We start from the raw sequence: 17,768 nt of genomic DNA, 5'->3' as shown, positions 1-17,768 counted from the left end.
CCTGCTGCTGTTTTTCTATCATGTCTGTCGCCCCCTACTGTTATCTCTGTATAATTCCATGAAACTACGTGTAATGGGCCTATTTATTGTGTAAAAGATTAATAAATTTTTATCCACTGAACACACTTATGCTTTACTGCATATACATCTAATCTTGTATGTATCTGTGCTGGTAGTTTTTTATAAGAACAGGACATCCTCACATATAAGACATGATAGTCCAAAGCTAATTAGTCATTCGTAACCACACACTGCTTCAATAAGTTCTGTGAAAGACTGAAAATATCAACATTTTTATTTGCTGTTGTGCATTTCATCTTTTACTTACAGTGGTTGGTGCGGAAATGAACAGTATAATAGAAGAATATGATGCAAATAGTGGTTATTCAGCAGGCTACTCTAACATTCAGCACCAGAGCTGTGCACTGTCATGCCCTTTGCCATCCTATTAAAATACATTCTTTAAAAATACTGAGACATTCAACCAAGCTTTTGTTTTTTTTTTCAGTTCCAAGTTCAAGCATTAAAATGATTATAAGTTACATAAGTGATTATGAACAGTATAGGTCACTGGACCACAGCTTAGGTTTGTTTTAGGAATGTAAAAAGTTTAGATTTTTAGATTCAACATTTAGATTTATAGTTGTATTTGTTGGAACCAAAACTCTGTCCCTTGTCATCCATCTGACTTTAGGCCCTGTTTGCCCAGGTTTTAGAGTTGGCACGGTGACAGTGTGTCCTAGTTGTCCTCTTTTGGTGTTTTGGCCAACCCGATTTCTCTCTACAGAGTTCAGCTGAGTACACTAAGCACAAGACTTCTTCCAAAAACATTTTTAAAATCTTACTGACGGCAAACAGTAGCGTAAGATATTATGAATTTATATTGAATTATTATTAATTATTATAGAATTGTTAATTATTATTAAATTATTATCTTGATTTTTTTTTCTTGTTACTAGCATTATTTCACTAAAATGTGTTAGATGTATTTGAAAATGCAGAAGGAAAGAATTTTATATATTTAAGATGTATGCTCTGAAAATAATCTATTGAATATTTTAGGATACTTAAAATCAAATGTGCTCTTCAAATAAACTGATCTTAAGGTTAAAAATATTGATTAAGAGTGATTAAAATAGTCTTTGAAGTGAAGGCCTAAATGGTCTGTATCAAAAATTGTCAGAAAAATGGTGGAAGGTAGAAATGCTAAATAATATATGATAATATTTATATATCTAACAATACGGCCCATTCAAAAAACATACATTTCTACTCCCACTCTACCATGTTCTGTTGTGTTACTGACTCAATATTGAGTGACTTACCCATCAGACTCTTGGAAGACTGCAGAAAACAGATGTCTTTTATTTCACATGCACCATATCAAATACAAATCTCTCGTTCAGCAGAGCAGGATGTCAACAAGAAAAAAGTAGCCTAAAAAGGATGTGTGTGTGTGTGTGTGTGTGTGTGTGTGTGCCATGTCACGGGGTCCGGCCAGGGGAATGGGGCCGCCGCACGGGGAGGGACTGGCTGAGCTACCGGCTGCTTCCCCACGTCAATCACCTGACCCACTTCCAACCGCTAGGGTGGCGGGGAGGCCTGGGCCGGCCTGCTGGCATTGCGGGGATCTGGGCCATTTCGTGGACCGGTGCCCGGTCATGGAGGTGGGGAGGTTGGTCCGGATCCCGGACGACCCGCAGGCTGCCCCCGATCAAGCCGGGTTGTACCAAATACCCTTGAGTATTAAGGAGGGTACCTATCAGGCTTTGGTGGATTCAGGTTGTAACCAGACCTCCATCCATCAAAGCCTGATACAATCCGGGGCATTGGATACGGGCCGCGTGGTTAAGGTGAGGTGTGTGCACGGGGATATAGTGGAATACCCCATAAAAACCATAGGCATCAAATTTAGGGGACAAAAGCATTATGTGGAGGTGGCCGTTAGTCCGCGCCTCCGGCATCCACTAATCTTGGGTACCAATTGGCCAGCTTTTGAACAATTATTGGGGTGTTTAACAGTGGATGCCTCTGGGAAAAAGAGAGGCCCGGTTGGTGGGGCGTGCGCTCAGGTGGGAGAATCTGTACCAGGACCCAGTGGGGAAGCTTCAGGGGAACCGAGCGAGTTGGCGAGGCTAAACCTTTCCAGTCGCGATGACTTTCCCCTGGAGCAGTCCCAGGATGAGACCCTTAAACATGCATTCGAGCAGGTCCGTTCCATCGATGGGCAGGTCCTCCATCCTGACCGCGCGCTCTCTTATCCGTATTTTGCCGTTATTAAGGACCGGTTGTATCGAGTGACCCATGACGCTCAGACAAAGGAAGATACGGCCCAATTATTAGTACCTAAGAGCCGTCGGGAAATGCTTTTCCAGGCGGCACATTGTAATCCAATGGCGGGGCATTTAGGTATGACAGCCACGCTAAATCGTCTAATGACCCGATTTTTTTGGCAGGGCATTCACGAGAACGTCCGCAGATGGTGCGCGTCATGTCGGGAATGTCAGTTGGTGAACCCACCGGCCACCCCAAAAGCGCCGTTGCGCCCTCTACCTCTAGTGCAGGTCCCCTTCGAATGAATTGGTATGGACCTCATCGGGCCATTAGAACGATCCGCACGGGGACATCGTTTTGCCTTAGTCATAGTGGATTACACAACACGATATCCCGAAGCAGTGGCGCTCCGCAATATCTCGGCGAAGAGTGTGGCGGACGCCCTGTTTCGTTTAATCTCCCGCGTGGGAATCCCAAAAGAGATTCTCACAGACCAAGGCACCGCGTTTATGTCACGCACGTTACGCGAATTATACGAATTATTGGGCATTACAGCGGTACGGACCAGTGTCTATCACCCACAAACAGACGGACTGGTCGAACGATTTAATCGCACTTTGAAAACAATGATTCGTAAATTCGTACAAGAAGACGCGAAAAATTGGGATAGATGGCTAGAGCCCCTCTTATTTGCTGTGCGCGAGGTCCCCCAAGCCTCCACGGGGTTTTCCCCCTTCGAGCTTCTTTACGGACCCCAGCCCCGCGGGGTGCTGGACGTCCTGAAAGAAACTTGGGAGGACGGACATTCGGATAGCAAAAATGCTAAAAAAAAAAGAGAATTTGCTTCAGGCCCAGGGCAGACAAAGCCAGCTGTATAACAGGGGAACTAAGCTCCGAGAATTTGCACCGGGAGATAAAGTGCTCGTATTACTGCCAACCTCCAGCTCCAAATTATTATCAAAGTGGCAAGGACCCTTTGAGGTCACACAGCGAATAGGCGATCTCAATTATGAAGTAGTACGAACAGACAGAGGCGACTCCAGGCAAATTTACCACCTCAACCTCCTTAAAAAATGGAGTGAAGAGGAGTCAGTGTTGCTAGCGACGGCAGTGAGCGGAGAGGAGGATCTCGGGCCAGAGGCGGTCATTAAAGAAAAATCCCTCGCCCTGGCCCCGGGAGGGGATCACCTCTCGCCCTCGCAGCTCACTGACATTGGACAGTTACAGTCCGAATTTGCAGACGTGTTTTCGCCTCTACCTGGTCGTACTAATCTGATTCAGCACCATATTGAGACAGAGCCGGGCGTGGTGGTTCGCAGCTGGCCATATAGATTACCTGAACACAAGAAAAAAGTGGTTCAGACAGAATTAGAGGCGATGCTGGGGTTGGGAGTAATCGAGGAGTCCCACAGTGAATGGGCGAGCCCAATTGTTTTGGTCCCTAAAACGGACGGCTCGGTGCGATTTTGTGTGGACTATCGCAGGGTGAACGCAGTGTCAAAATTTGATGCTTATCCAATGCCACGGATTGACGAGTTGCTCGATCGGTTAGGTACGGCTCGCTTTTATTCGACATTGGACTTGACAAAAGGATATTGGCAGATCCCCTTATCTCCCATGTCTAGAGAAAAAACAGCCTTCACCACGCCGTTTGGTTTACACCAATTTGTGACGCTTCCGTTCGGCTTGTTCGGGGCCCCCGCTACGTTCCAGCGTCTCATGGATCGAGTGCTGCGCCCGCATGCTGCATATGCTGCCGCCTACCTGGATGATATTATCATTTATAGTGGCGACTGGCGGCGGCATATGGAGCATGTGAGGGCTGTCCTCGAGGCGCTGAGATGGGCGGGGCTAACGGCCAACCCGAAGAAGTGCGCGGTTGGGCGGGTGGAGGTAAGGTATCTGGGCTTCCACTTGGGTCACGGGCAAGTGCGTCCCCAAATTGACAAGACGGCAGCAATTGCGACTTGCCCCAGACCCAAGACCAGGAGGTGAGGCAGTTCCTGGGGCTGGCGGGATATTATAGGAGGTTTATTCCTGGTTATTCGGACCTCACTAGCCCCCTGACTGACCTCACTAAAAAGGAGGTACCAGATACGGTCCAATGGACGGAGCGGTGCCAACAGGCCTTTACCCGAGTTAAGGCTGCCCTGTGTGGTGGACCGCTCCTGCACTCTCCTAACTTTTCTCTCCCCTTTTTGTTGCAGACTGACACGTCGGACAGGGGGCTGGGCGCGGTCCTGTCCCAGGAGGTGGGGGGGGAGGATCACCCGGTGCTGTACATTAGCCGGAAGCTCTCTAAGAGAGAGGCTAAGTACAGCACCATAGAAAAGGAGTGTTTGGCCATCAGGTGGGCGGTCCTCACCCTTCGTTACTACCTCCTGGGCCGGGAGTTCACCCTCTGCTCGGACCACGCGCCCCTCCAGTGGCTCCACCGCATGAAGGATACCAACGCGCGAATCACCCGTTGGTATCTAGCCTTACAGCCATTTAAGTTCAAGGTGATTCACAGGCCGGGGGCACAGATGGCTGTGGCCGACTTCCTCTCCAGGAATGGGGGGGGGGGGGAGGTGTGGTTTAGTGATTGGCGTGGGGAAGCAGTATTTAAGCCAGCTGTGAACCGGAGACAAACGAGAGACCTGAGGACTCGTGGGAGGAAGCGGCCGACAGAAAGCAAGAAGCACCTGAAAGTATCAATGTTATGATTTATGCGCATGTGGCGCGACTTTGTTTTCCGTTCTTTGATTGTTAAATATAATAAAGTTCCCACGAGCCTCAGTACGCCGACCCTGGTCTCCTTCCTTCTCTGCCATACGAACATTATCACAATTACATTATCAAAAAAATTACAACAGATAAAACACTCATCATAACTCATCATTGACATTCAAATATCTATTTGACAACTTCCCCATGTGACAACTAGGTCTGGTCTCCCCTACACAAACACACAATCGTTTAAACCACATCAACTCTGGGGACCCACTGGTGGGTCCAATATTGCATATGCCTAATTCTCAAAAAATCTAAATAACAGCTGAAGTGGTTAACAAAACAATAGAATTAGTGAACAAAACAGTTAATTACCAGTTTGCTGTGCCCAGACAGTAACAAGTACTGTGAGAAAAAATATATGAGAAAAGTTTTGTTGGCTGGGCATTCAAAAAGAATCATTCATTCATATTAATAAAAATAACTGGCTTCTGTTTTGATGGAATTACCAAAGAAAAAACAGCATAACAGCACAGAAACTGGATAGCTGCCCATCTTTCAGGGTCTTTACGCGGCGGGCTGATCACAGCTCAAGGCCTGGAGAGAGCAAGAAAGGTTATGAGCATGTTTTATTACAGCAAACCTGAAATAACTTGAAATAATGTGTTCAAAATCACAGTGGATGGAATGGAAGGTGGCCTCCACAGAAAAAGAGAAAAGGTTGTTGTTAGATCGATAAAGAGTACCGTTTAAAAGTTTGTGGTCAGTAAGATTTTTTTTTTAAATATGTTTTTGAATTCTGTTATGTACAGTTAAGGCTGTATTTGCTGGACAAAAAATTTATTTTTCATTGAAAATGCTTATAATCACTATAATTTTGTAAAACATTATTATAATTTAAAATAACTGATTTCTATATTAATATATATTAAAATAGATTTTTTTCCTGTGAAAGCTGAATTTTCAGCAGTGATTATCAGTATCATATCATATGATCTATCTAGAAATTGTTCTATGCTGATTTGATGCTCAGGAAATATTTCTTATTATTATCAGTACTAAAAACAGTTGCGCTGCTTAATATTTTTGAGGACAAAATAGAAAGTCATAAGTACAGCATTTATTTGAAACTGACTAGTCATTTGTCCATTCGGACCAATTGCAAATGCTATTTTGTTTTGAGAAATCTGTCAGTTATCAGATTGGTCACAGTGCATCTGTTTGCCGGCAGAGCAGATTTCCTTCTTAACAGGCCATGCTCTTCATAAACTTTGGAAGTCATCACTTCCAATATCCTTTTATAGACATCCTAAAAAAACACTTGGACAAAACAGATGCATTCTAGAACACACAGTGCATGAGAAAACAGAACTGCAGATGGATGAAACCTATTTAGATTTCCATTTGCCCGTGACTCATGCAGGTTCTCATTTATTGATGTCGAGGTCTCAATCGCTCATTAAAGATATGAGTTACAGCTGTTCCATCCGTCCAGCTTTGTCTGTTTCCTTCTCTCTCCCCAAGTCTTTTCCTCTAAGCCTGTATTTCTCGGTGTCCAAGACATGAGCTCACACTAAAGAATGTGCATTTCCACCCCTCTCTGTGGACTCAACAACCTCACACATTAATATGCTTACATTTACACACAGATGCATAGATTCTCATCACTCATCATAAACACATGTACCCCATGCATTCCCTCAGACAATAAGTTTCCCTGCGGGATCCATAACATATTCAACCTGACAACTCAATTGTATAGTGCACATATGGATCAACACACAGCATACCCTTACATTCTGCATTCTTTTTCATATAAAATGTATATTTCTAATACTGCTGCATGTTGTTTCAAGAGGAATGGATTTAATTTTTTATATTTATCCCAATAAGAGGTACCCCCATATCCACTACCCACATTCTCTTCTGTTTTACCTAGATGATGTGTTATATGATGATTGCAATAATGTTTGTTTTTATAGTACTTACAAATTTCCAATCCTCTGCTGCTCCTTGTGTTTTTTAGAATCCTTTGACTTTTACTTTCCCCCTCCTTTTCTCTTCCCTCCCCTCATCATCCCTCCACCTCTCTCTCTCTATTAGACATTTGTTCTTCCCATTTTTATCCAAATTTTGGAGTTATGTGTATAGCCTTTGTACATAATAGGGTAGAGTTTTGCTGTAGGGTTATACTATATAACAAAATGCCTTGTATCAGTGGTTTTTAATTGATGCTTTTCATTGTATTATAGGTCAGGAGAGGACACCATTGAGAATGTTATGGGGCTTATAATTTTGCCTTGGACCTTGTTATGTAGCCTTGCATTATTAGGTCATTTATAGATATTTGTGTTTGAATAAGGATATGCATGAATTAGAGTTTTTTTCAACGGTGTCATTCTTTTGTGAAGAACCCAGTAAAAGAGAAATCTGCTATTTTAATTGGTAAATTCACTGCTGTTTGTGCATATCATCTGGCTGCAGGGGTCAGCACAGAGCACTGATTGGCTGTTCTGATCATGTCAGAGAGCCAACAATCTACATTCTACATGCATTTTCATTGTATGGAAAAGAGCAGAAAATTTGACATTTTCATAACTTTCTTTTGTGATCTAAGGAATAAAACTTACATGCAATTCATTATAATGTGAATAATTAAAATATAATTAAATAAAAATAATAAAAAATATTATTCTAACATAAGTTTATTATTATTATTATTATTATTACAAATTACATCTTAATTCTTTACAATTATAATAATTTTTATATATTTAAATTGTGTATTTTTAATCTGTAGTTTTGTCTTGCTTTCCAGTAACAATATCTTAACATCCTTAATGAGATTATTTTCTTGAAAAGCATCAAATTACTTAAGATAATAAGACTTTTTTTGAATTATTGAATATCTTAATTATTATTATTTTTTATTTATTATTTCTATTATTTTTTTTTTACCAAACCATTATTTTGTTTTGTTGTTTTAAGCATATATAACACAAAAATGTATTAGAATTTTGGAGTAAAATGGGATTTTATACATTTAAGGTTTTCTGAAAACAATCTTTATCTTTTAAATATTATTTAAATTACTGTCGGTTTTGCTTCTCATAACATTTTTGGATGGGTCCCTCCAACCACCCACCACCAGAAACTCTGCACGAATCACATAAATGACATATTTTGGATTCAAAGTGGTGACATGCATATAGCAACTGATAATATTACAGCTACAATGATCTTAAAATAATTATACAAGCAATAGACCATGTGACACTTGGCCCACCATCTCCACTGGGGTCTGAATCCATTGTAATTGGGGAAATTCCGCAATGCCACTGGAATGGTGCAGTACTGACTTTAGCTTATCTGGTGCCTCCTTTAGGCCCAGTCAGACAGTCATCATGCAGTTGACACAACAAGATTTCCCAATACCCATACTGTGCTATGGGATGATAGTTTAGGTCGACAAACTGAGCACAAGAGTTGTTGACATTTTGAAATATGAAGGCATGGCAGCAGAGAGCCAAGCTGAGCTAGTCCAAACCAGTGTACACAGTGACCTGAAAACCAAACGGTGGAATTTTATGTGCTTCATGTGGGTTGGTATGAAGAAAACACGGTGGGTACTTGAGTTGACCACAAATAGATAAGCAGGCCAGATCGTAAACACAGTATAATATCCTAACCTGTTTATTGGAGGAATGTATCTCCTCTGTATTTGCTCTTTTGGATACTGCAGTTGGTTATGTCTCACAGTATCTCTTACACTGACATCCATAAACTGGATTGAATGACAGTTTATAGTAATAAGTAAGAGGTAATTTGCTTAGGCATCCCAAATCTTTGATATTACAGTAGCTGAGAGCATAAAACAAGTCTTTAAAAAACCCACGCCTAGAGTGACCCTCCAATGCTAACTGTAAATATCAATTTAAAGTAGCAAATCATAGGGTATGTTCATACTAGCATAGTGCCATTTTATTACTACTTATTCTACATATAGCTACAAATTAGCATTATACAAAATTGCATTTAACATGCAAAGTATTTGTTTTTCACCCCTGAGATGATAACTAAGACGGTATTCCATGCAAACAAATATATATTATTTTTCAAATGTAAATATCATTTTTATACTGTTATTTCCTGTCCTTTGTATGCCAGTAGGTGGAGTCTTTTCAGGGTTTTAAATTGTTAAATTTGGGTCATTCTAAACCACTGTTCATAATTTTCCTGGGGTTAACAGTTAATCCCAGGTATTAATAAAATTACGTTTCACACCTAGATTCCTAAACCTCGGGTTAACAGTCTCATTTGCATATTTGCAGTGTAAGTATCATTGGTTGGACGAAGGCAGCATGCAACCTCTTTACATAATGACTTTAGCATTGCACATCCTAGTATTATACATTACAGACTGTTTTTCTTTAATGGACCTTTTGGTGGTATTTGTTATGTCACCATTTTACTTTTTTTTTTTTCATGAAATTCTGAAAAGCGTGCTGTTTTTCCATAACTGTCCAAAGCACATGAATATGAGGTGTGTGACTGGGTGTCTGTTGTTAAGTACCTGTAAAACATATCTTTACCTGGTGTTAAAAGTTGGTTTATATAAATAACTCAGGGTTAAGCGAAATATGAAAAGCCCTTTTGAGTATTCTGAGTCAGTCATTGAATCATTTACTCAATTGATTTGTTCAAAATCACTGATTCATTCAGAAAATAAACACCATTGTGGTGTTGCTCGTGGATGCTCAGTGGTTCATTCTGCCTTGGCTTGGCTTTATTTGGATCTGTTTTCACCAGACTGTGAATCTGCTAATTTTGCTGAAGGAAATCGCTCTTTGCTGCTGTAAATGCAAGCGAGCAGTTTCATATGTTGACTGTTATTGATCAAGATTAGCCAGTTTGTATATCGATATGTCTGTGCAATGTAATCATTATCCCTATATTCTGCTGAGGTTTGTAGCAGGTTCTGCTGAACGCATTTCTGTCCTTGGCTCTCCTCTTACAGTCCAGCTCTTCTCCTGTCATTTTCATGATCCATTGCGCTCTATGTGTCTCCCACCACTCATCAGTTGTTGTGTCCTTCCATCCAGCTGTCCCTTGCGAAGTCTATCCCTGTCCACTGGAATGTACTGTCCAACAAATCTCTGTTTATGACATTGTGTGCATTTGTCTTATATCTGTGATCCAGTTTTACTAGCTGCAAAATGAATGAAACTAGTAAAACTAATAAAAGATTAATACTGTATTGTAATGTTTGGTCCATTTGTCACTCCAAAACCTTGTCTGTTTTATTTGCCTCGTCACCATGAAGCTCCTTTGCAGCTCAGCTCATGGATGCAAATGCAACACTGTTGATTGTAGTGTATCTCTGAACAGTGTTGGGAAGCTGATGGCATGAAGTGACGCTGATTGACAAAACACACAATATTCTTTCAACCTTGACATCTACTATAAGAATACCACAATAACATCAACTAAAGGGGAGAAAGTAGACTGCATTAATGCATCTGTGAGGGAACACATGATTTGACCTGTTGACTTTGACCCACATGCGAAATCAATGCACTGTAGCGAACCAGAGAAGGACAGATCACAATGTTTCATCAGAGAGATATAGAGGTGGTGTGAGGGAAAGTCAAGATTGCATAGAACATGAACAGGGAGAGAGATACAGGGTGCAAAGAGGGGACACAGAAAGGTGCTGATGTGTTCAGCAGTCTAAATAGATGGACCTGAGGCTATTTATAACACCATCTGCAGAAGGGCTCACATAGGCCCCATAGTGAAGGCCAGAGCTGATAGAACACATCTTTAGGATTCATGGAAGGGGGTCAGAGGAAGACTGAATGAAGGAATAATCAAAACACTAAAATATGTAAGAAAATCAAATTAAATGCATGAAATGTAGGTTGTAGACATACTGAGTCAATTACAGTAAATGTAGTTTAGATTATAGTCAGATTCTAAAAAATAAATACTTGTAATGATTATATTACATTTTAAAATACTTGGTGTTACTTTTTATGGATTATATTATTATTTATTCACAAAATGACAGTAAATTCTTCATAATTTATCAATCCTCCTTAAGCTTTTAATTTTCTTTCTAAAAACACATATGTTTGGAAAGTCTTCCAATTTTTTAAAACTGTACATAATTACACAGACATTAACCATATGTTGCTATATCGTTGGTCTGTCAAAACATAAAAATGGACACATTAATTCCACTTTGTATTTACATGTAATGCAGTGATTGCCAAACTTTATTTGTCAGCTGAACCTCTTTGACATTAGTTATCTGAAGCACCCCCTGATTTAAATAATAAACCCACTTTTATAATGGTCACATGACATGCAGGTATACAAATTAAATATTGTTTTTATTTAGTGTTTTATTTTTATTGTTTTCATTTTTTTTATATTATTTATTAAATTGAACATTCATAAGATTTAATTTTTTAGCTTTTCATCAGCTTACGAACCTCCTGCAGTTCCTTCACTGACCCCAGTTTGAGAAGCCCTGACATAATTTAATATTTGATGCACTTCTTGTTAATAAAATAGAATGGAATCCATTATCTATCTTTTTATATTTCCACATCTCAATATCGTATCAGTGAAAGATTTCCAATTCAAATCAATGTTATAAACTAGTTCAAAAGGTGTAATGTGATATAGATTACATTACTAACTACAATTTTCAACATGTATTTTGTAACAGACTACAATTTGTAAATGATCTACCTAGCACTGGTTACAGAAAAGACAAGGTGGACTTGATGGTGCGACAGTGTGGACAGCTGGAAAGTTGGAGTCGGCTACACATTTCTGAACTGATCCAGTCAATCCCAGAACAAACCCTAACCTGACACCCGTCCCATTGTACCTGTGTTTGTTTAACATTTCACACTGCTCTTGTCCTATTTAGAGTGGAGCAGAGCTGCTGCTCTGGTCAGATCATCTGAAGTGTTATAATAATGCATGATGAGGTCGGTATAGTGCGTCAACAAATGCTGACTTACACACACGTGGATGTCTACTTATAAGTGCAACTTGAGGAATGCATATTATGCAACAGACTGAGGAGAGCACACGAGTCACCAAAACAAACAAGTTTATTAAAACACGTATAAACGGGTATGTGTTGCTATGTACATCAAAACAACTGCTTGAGGTAGAGACAGTGTTTATGTATTCCACCCACATCTGATGAACATTATTAATCTACAACTCCTCAGTACCTATTTGCCTCTATACATGTTGAGTGAATACATAAATAAATCAGAGTACTGAAAAACTTTTTTTTTTTTACTTTTATCATAAGAAATGTTTATTGAGCAGCAAATCAGCATGTTAAAATTACTTCTGAATGTTTATGTGACACTGAAGACTGGAGTAATGGCTGCTGAAAATTCAGCTTCTATGGATTAAAATAGAATTTCATTTATTAAAATAGAAAACAGTCATTTTAAATTGCAATAATGTTTCAGGCATCAATATTGCTGTTTTTGATCGAATAAATGCAGCTTTGGTGAGCATAAGACACTTCTTTCAAACTTCCAGTGTTTTTATATAATTCTAAATATAATTTTTAAATATATCATTATAATATTATTATATTTTATACTTATTATAATAATACCGTAATTATTATTATATATTATTTATTTTTTTCCGTAATAATTAAAAAATCTTTTTAGTATCTTTCTTATCTTATGCAATGACGTACTTTATTTAATTGTCCAAACATTTTTTGGGGCCACTTTCCTAGTGTCTACAGAAAGTTCACATACACAAAGTATGTAGTCTATTTACACATCCAGTTATTTTCTTTAATTTCTCCAGTTCATAATAAAACTATTCTATTGATATTTAAAAAACGAACAAATATATAAACAAACAAACAAAAAACAATAATATTCCGAAATATAAACACTATATAAAATCTTGAAAATAAAGTATCTGTATATAATATTGCTGTTGAACACAAACTTTATCTCTCCCTCCTTCCCAATATATATTTTTCCCCTTCCACCCTTCCTCTCTCATGCATCTTCTTGGCCTCCACTTGTGCCTCCTGCTCTCTCCTCATCTCCTCTTTCTCAGTCTTCAGTAACCAAGGTCCCCCGAGGTAAGACAGGATCTCATCAGGCCCAGGGCGTAGCCGGGGCAGTGGATTCAGCAGCTTTCTCAGCAAGGTGAGAACCAATGAGCTTAAAGAGTTAAACTGCGGGGCCACATCAATTTCAGCCCCGTTCTCCTCTCTCACAGTGTCTTGTGTCTCCTCTCTCTGTTTGATTCGGTTGAACCAGTCTCTGTATTTGCAGTAGGAAGGGTCATCAGAAGTGGTCTCTTCCCAGGGGAAGCAGCTTGTCAGCAGACAGTATATGAGGATCCCCAAAGCCCAAGTATCCAAACTGGGCTCCACAGACATCCAGATGTCCTCCGTTTCCTCCTCTGTATCACTGACTCTCTTGGCGCACTCCACCTCGGGCACACAGAAAGGGGAAATGTACCACACAGCACGGAACTTGGTCCCCTGTGCTCGTGCCAGGCCAAAGTCACCCAGTTTGACCCAGCGACAAGCACGATCACACAAGAAAATGTTCTCTGGCTTGATGTCACGGTGCACAAAGCCAAGAGAATGGAGATGAGACACAGCACCACTCAACTGAGACATCAAACGCCGGGAACTCTCCTCACTCACCCCCTCCTACAGAAAAAAAAGATATATATATATATATATATATATATATATATATATATATATGGGTAAAATATTTTTTCTCTTTTTATATTTATTTATTACACCTTATTTACCCTTTTCCAGTATAATTGCAATTTGTATATTTTCATTTCTTCTTCTTCTTCTTCTTCTTATTAAGAAATATTATATATTAATGCAATTATACATTCATATAATTTTCCATCTTAAAATTATGTATTGATGCTTTGGCAATATTGTTTGATAAATCCGATAAAGTACTGAAAAAATTGAAAGAGTGATAAGATGACAGAAAGTCTGTGTGTTCTGTATTTAATCTGCTCTTCAGCGGTGCATTAAGCACTACCGTTAAACAGCATTAATGTATCAAGGCTGATGAGAGGAGCAGTTGTTCTCGGCAGGAGAGTGAGAACACAGGAGGATATTGTACAACATGTACGTGCCCGAATAATCAAAGATACCCTATGCCCTGGAAAGACGTCACTACAAAAAAATTCCCACTCGTGATTGCATCATCATAATTTCGTCAGAGCAGGAAAACCAGGACCATTGTCCCAGTCTCTGAGGAGGAGCCACATCTAAATATCTCTTCTAAACAAATTTTTGTGAAATCAAAATCAGTCAAGCCTACTGACCTCTGACACAATGACTTCATACAGGTCACCATAGAGACCAGCCTCCTGGGCAAAGACATAGTGAGAAGGAGTGGAGTAGAAAATGCCTAGAGCCCGGGTTAGAGAAGGGTGTGTGCAATAGGAGACGGAGAGATTATATTCACGCAGGAAAGCTTGGAGAGTGGTGGAGTGACGGGGGAAGAACTTCAGAGCCATTGGGGTTCCTGAAAGTTCAGAGATTGCTAAAGTAAGCAGTGCTTAGCTTTCACCAAATATACACCGTCTTGACTGTCAAAGTGCTATCAGTCTAGAGTTCAACATGAACGAAACAGGTATGCACGGAACAACTGACCTCTCTTCTGATGCACCGCCAGCATCACCTTGCCGTACGACCCCTCTCCCAGCTTTTTGATGAGTTTGAAGTGCTCTGATGTTACCAGTGATGTCATGGACTGAGCCGTGAGGTAGCACAGCTCGTCCAGTTCTATAGGTTCAGTCTGACAACAAAGCAGCAGCAACATTTTAATCATAAAATGACAATTTTCAATCAGTATGCTGTTTGAAGCCCTCCACTTTTGTTCTATGTAATCTTTTTAAAAAGGACATTAAAGTGGACAATTATTAAAAATAAGCTGATAAACATTTTCTTGTTATAACCGATAAATGCCTGATTATTCAAATCTGGTACAGTTTTTATAAATGCTATAGTTGAATGAAAGCATCTCAACTTTATAATACACAGTATAAAAATGGATATTGATTTAAAGTTTTGCTAAATATTACATGTAACAGTAACATGTAATGTATGTACTCTATCAACAAGCACAATAAAAATACCCAATATCGACCTACACGGATCTCTAATATCAACAGATAACTAAAATAGTATATACAGTACTTTGTAATAGTAATTGGCCAAATAAATAAATAAATGGGCATTAAATTAAAGAAAATATAAATTGGTTGCTTGAGGCAACAGTCAGTTAGACAAAAATGTAATCACATCCATGTATTCCAGAGAGCCTTGTAATAATAGCTGAACTTCCCATCTGTCAGTTCTTTCCGCCTTCACTTTTATGTCAGACAGAGAATGTTCAAACAATACATAAGCACATTAACACCTTGATGGCCCTGAAATAGCTTGAGTGTATATTACAAGTGTAGTTTACATAGCACAGAGCAAGCAGCTCATATTTACATTACATTCTAAACGTTTATAAGAGACATGTGTTGATTCAAGTTACTAGAAGTGGGCATCACACTAGTTCTATGTGCTTCTGTGTTTATGTTTTTGCTATGTCAGTGTCAGTCATGTAACCTTCAAGAACACATGTGCTTCCAGAACCATCAAAGAACATGTACAAAGTAATGTAGGCCTATAGTGGTTGTTTGAGTGTGTTGCTAAGCACTGAAAACAGAACCAGCAGAGCTGCCTTTATCTTACTGATAGACGTCTCGCAGTAGCCTTTGATAAGGCGCCAGGAATGGACATGCAGGCTCTAGCTTGTTACATTTTCCATGTAATCTTCATATCTGTGATGTACAGTAAGACTAATGTTGATTTTAAAGCTGGATTTCATACAGTTAAGAATGTCTTCTGTGCTTTACAAACATTCATATGATGTTACCTATTCTGCTCCTTGTAAATCAGTTTTGAAACCATATTTCCATTTTCCACTTAACGGTTCATTTAAAGTTTTATATCACAATGATCTGGCACTGATTAACCATTACGAAAATGGTATTATGTAATTCAGAAAATATTTTAATATTGGCACATAATGCAAAGGCCTGTCATCTATCTCTCTATCTATCTATCTATCTATCTATCTATCTATCTATCTATCTATCTATCTATCTATCTATCTATCTATCTATCTATCTATCTATCTATCTATCTATCTATCTATCTATCTATCTATCTATCTATCTATCTATCTATCTATCTTTATAAGCAGATTTTGTGCTCAGTTTTTATCAATTATTATTGATAGTCAAATAATAATAATGGTTCTTCTCATTATCAAAGCTTATAACAGATTTTTATTGTTTTCTTAGGATTCTTTGATTAATAGAAATTTCCAAAGAACAGAATTCATTTACGACAGAAATCTTAAATAACATTCTGAATGTCTTGAATGTGTCCTTATTTATTTATAAGGTAAATAAACGTATTTTTAATATACTTTTGAATGTATATCACAGTTTTCACAAAAATACTAAGCAGCAAAAACTGCAACATTGATAATAAAAAAAATGTTTCTTCTGCACCAAATCAGCATATTAAAGTCATTTTCAAAAGATCATGACACTGAAGACTGGAGTAATGACTGCTAAAAATTCAGCTTTGCTATCACAGGAGTAAATTGCATTAAAACCAGTTCTTTTAAGTTGCAATAATAATCCACTATCTATGTATGTATGTATGTATGTATGTATATATATAAACATAAAAATCTTAACCAGAGACTTTTGACCAGTAGTGTACAAATATACTGTTAAACTCAACCATCCTTATTTAATTGCAGTGACAACCCTTTTCACTTTTGTAACTCAAAATGATTTTGAATGGTTGGTGACATGCAGTGGATATGTGCAGTATGTGCAGTGAAGCACGGCTGGAATGCTTCATATTAACCCCAGGTGTATAACACAGCTTTAATGGATTTAGCAGGATTAGACCTGAAATGTTTTTTAATCATGATTTACTTCTGTAAAACTGCCATTCACACACAATTAGTGAAATCATCAATTGTTGCATATTAAAAATGATATGCGGTTTGTGAATGAACAGCATTTCATAGTATTTCAGGTTTTATATTCTTTTATATATTATTTTATTCTTAATGTGTGTTGTAATGAAATGGATAATTTTCTATAAGAGCAGTTTTTGACTCACAGTCATTGTCCAACGCTGCAGGTCTTTCAGGAAGTCTTGGAAACAGTCAGTTTCTCTCTCACTGTTTCTTTCCCATCTGCACAGGACTGAGATCAAATGAGAGTCAAACAGTCTGTTGCTTGTTATCAACATTCAACTGAGATCGACAAGCAGTTAATCAGATGTCACGGTGCAAGTGTGAGTGCCAGTTGCTACTGAGTATTTTTATAGTGGTGCTCTCTTCTCTTGATCCTCAATGAGTCTGACGGCCCTCACTCATGCCTACCAACTTCCTCTGCTCTCTCTTTCTCCCTCGCTCTCCCTTTGTCCCTCCAAAATTCCTCTGCTTGTTTCCATCCCAAATAGCCATGTACTACAACAGTGAGGTATGCTGCCCCTTCCCAGACGTTTCACTCACTCTCATTCCTCTTGTACGTCAGTAAAGCGTCCCAATGTGTTTCACCTGTCAGTCAAGCTATCTGCAACACTTTATTGAGTTCTTGCTGTTTCCCACAATCTCTTTCCTAATCCTCCCCTCTCTCTCGATCTC

The 17,768-nt window shown here is 38.9% G+C and overlaps 1 protein-coding gene across 1 annotated transcript; it reads right to left on the bottom strand.

Moving 5' to 3' along the window:
* Positions 1-12,676: 12,676 nt before the first annotated feature.
* On the bottom strand, positions 12,677-17,768 carry LOC132102900 (serine/threonine-protein kinase SBK2-like). Its single transcript, XM_059507618.1, has 4 exons — positions 17,240-17,768; positions 14,693-14,837; positions 14,362-14,564; positions 12,677-13,714 (listed from the first exon to the last, which is right to left on the bottom strand). Exons 1-4 carry the CDS (start codon positions 17,369-17,371, stop codon positions 12,995-12,997), a joined length of 1,200 nt encoding a protein of 399 aa, XP_059363601.1. The 5' UTR covers positions 17,372-17,768; the 3' UTR covers positions 12,677-12,994.

The sequence above is a fragment of the Carassius carassius genome, chromosome 24 (genome assembly GCF_963082965.1).
Source record: "Carassius carassius chromosome 24, fCarCar2.1, whole genome shotgun sequence".
In the NCBI taxonomy this organism is placed as follows: Eukaryota; Metazoa; Chordata; class Actinopteri; order Cypriniformes; family Cyprinidae; genus Carassius; species Carassius carassius.
The sequence above is the reverse complement of the archived record's forward strand: the minus strand, read 5'-3'. Positions and strand labels throughout refer to the sequence as shown.

Bases quoted from the DNA above. Each gene is read 5' to 3' on its own strand.
- LOC132102900 (XM_059507618.1), bottom strand. From the start codon at position 17,371: ATGTTGATAACAAGCAACAGACTGTTTGACTCTCATTTGATCTCAGTC. The intron at 14,838-17,239 runs GTGAGTCAAAAA...CTTTGTTGTCAG, and splicing joins TGCAGCGTTGGACAATGACT to ACTGAACCTATAGAACTGGA. The intron at 14,565-14,692 runs GTCAGTTGTTCC...CTGAACTTTCAG, and splicing joins GGCGGTGCATCAGAAGAGAG to GAACCCCAATGGCTCTGAAG.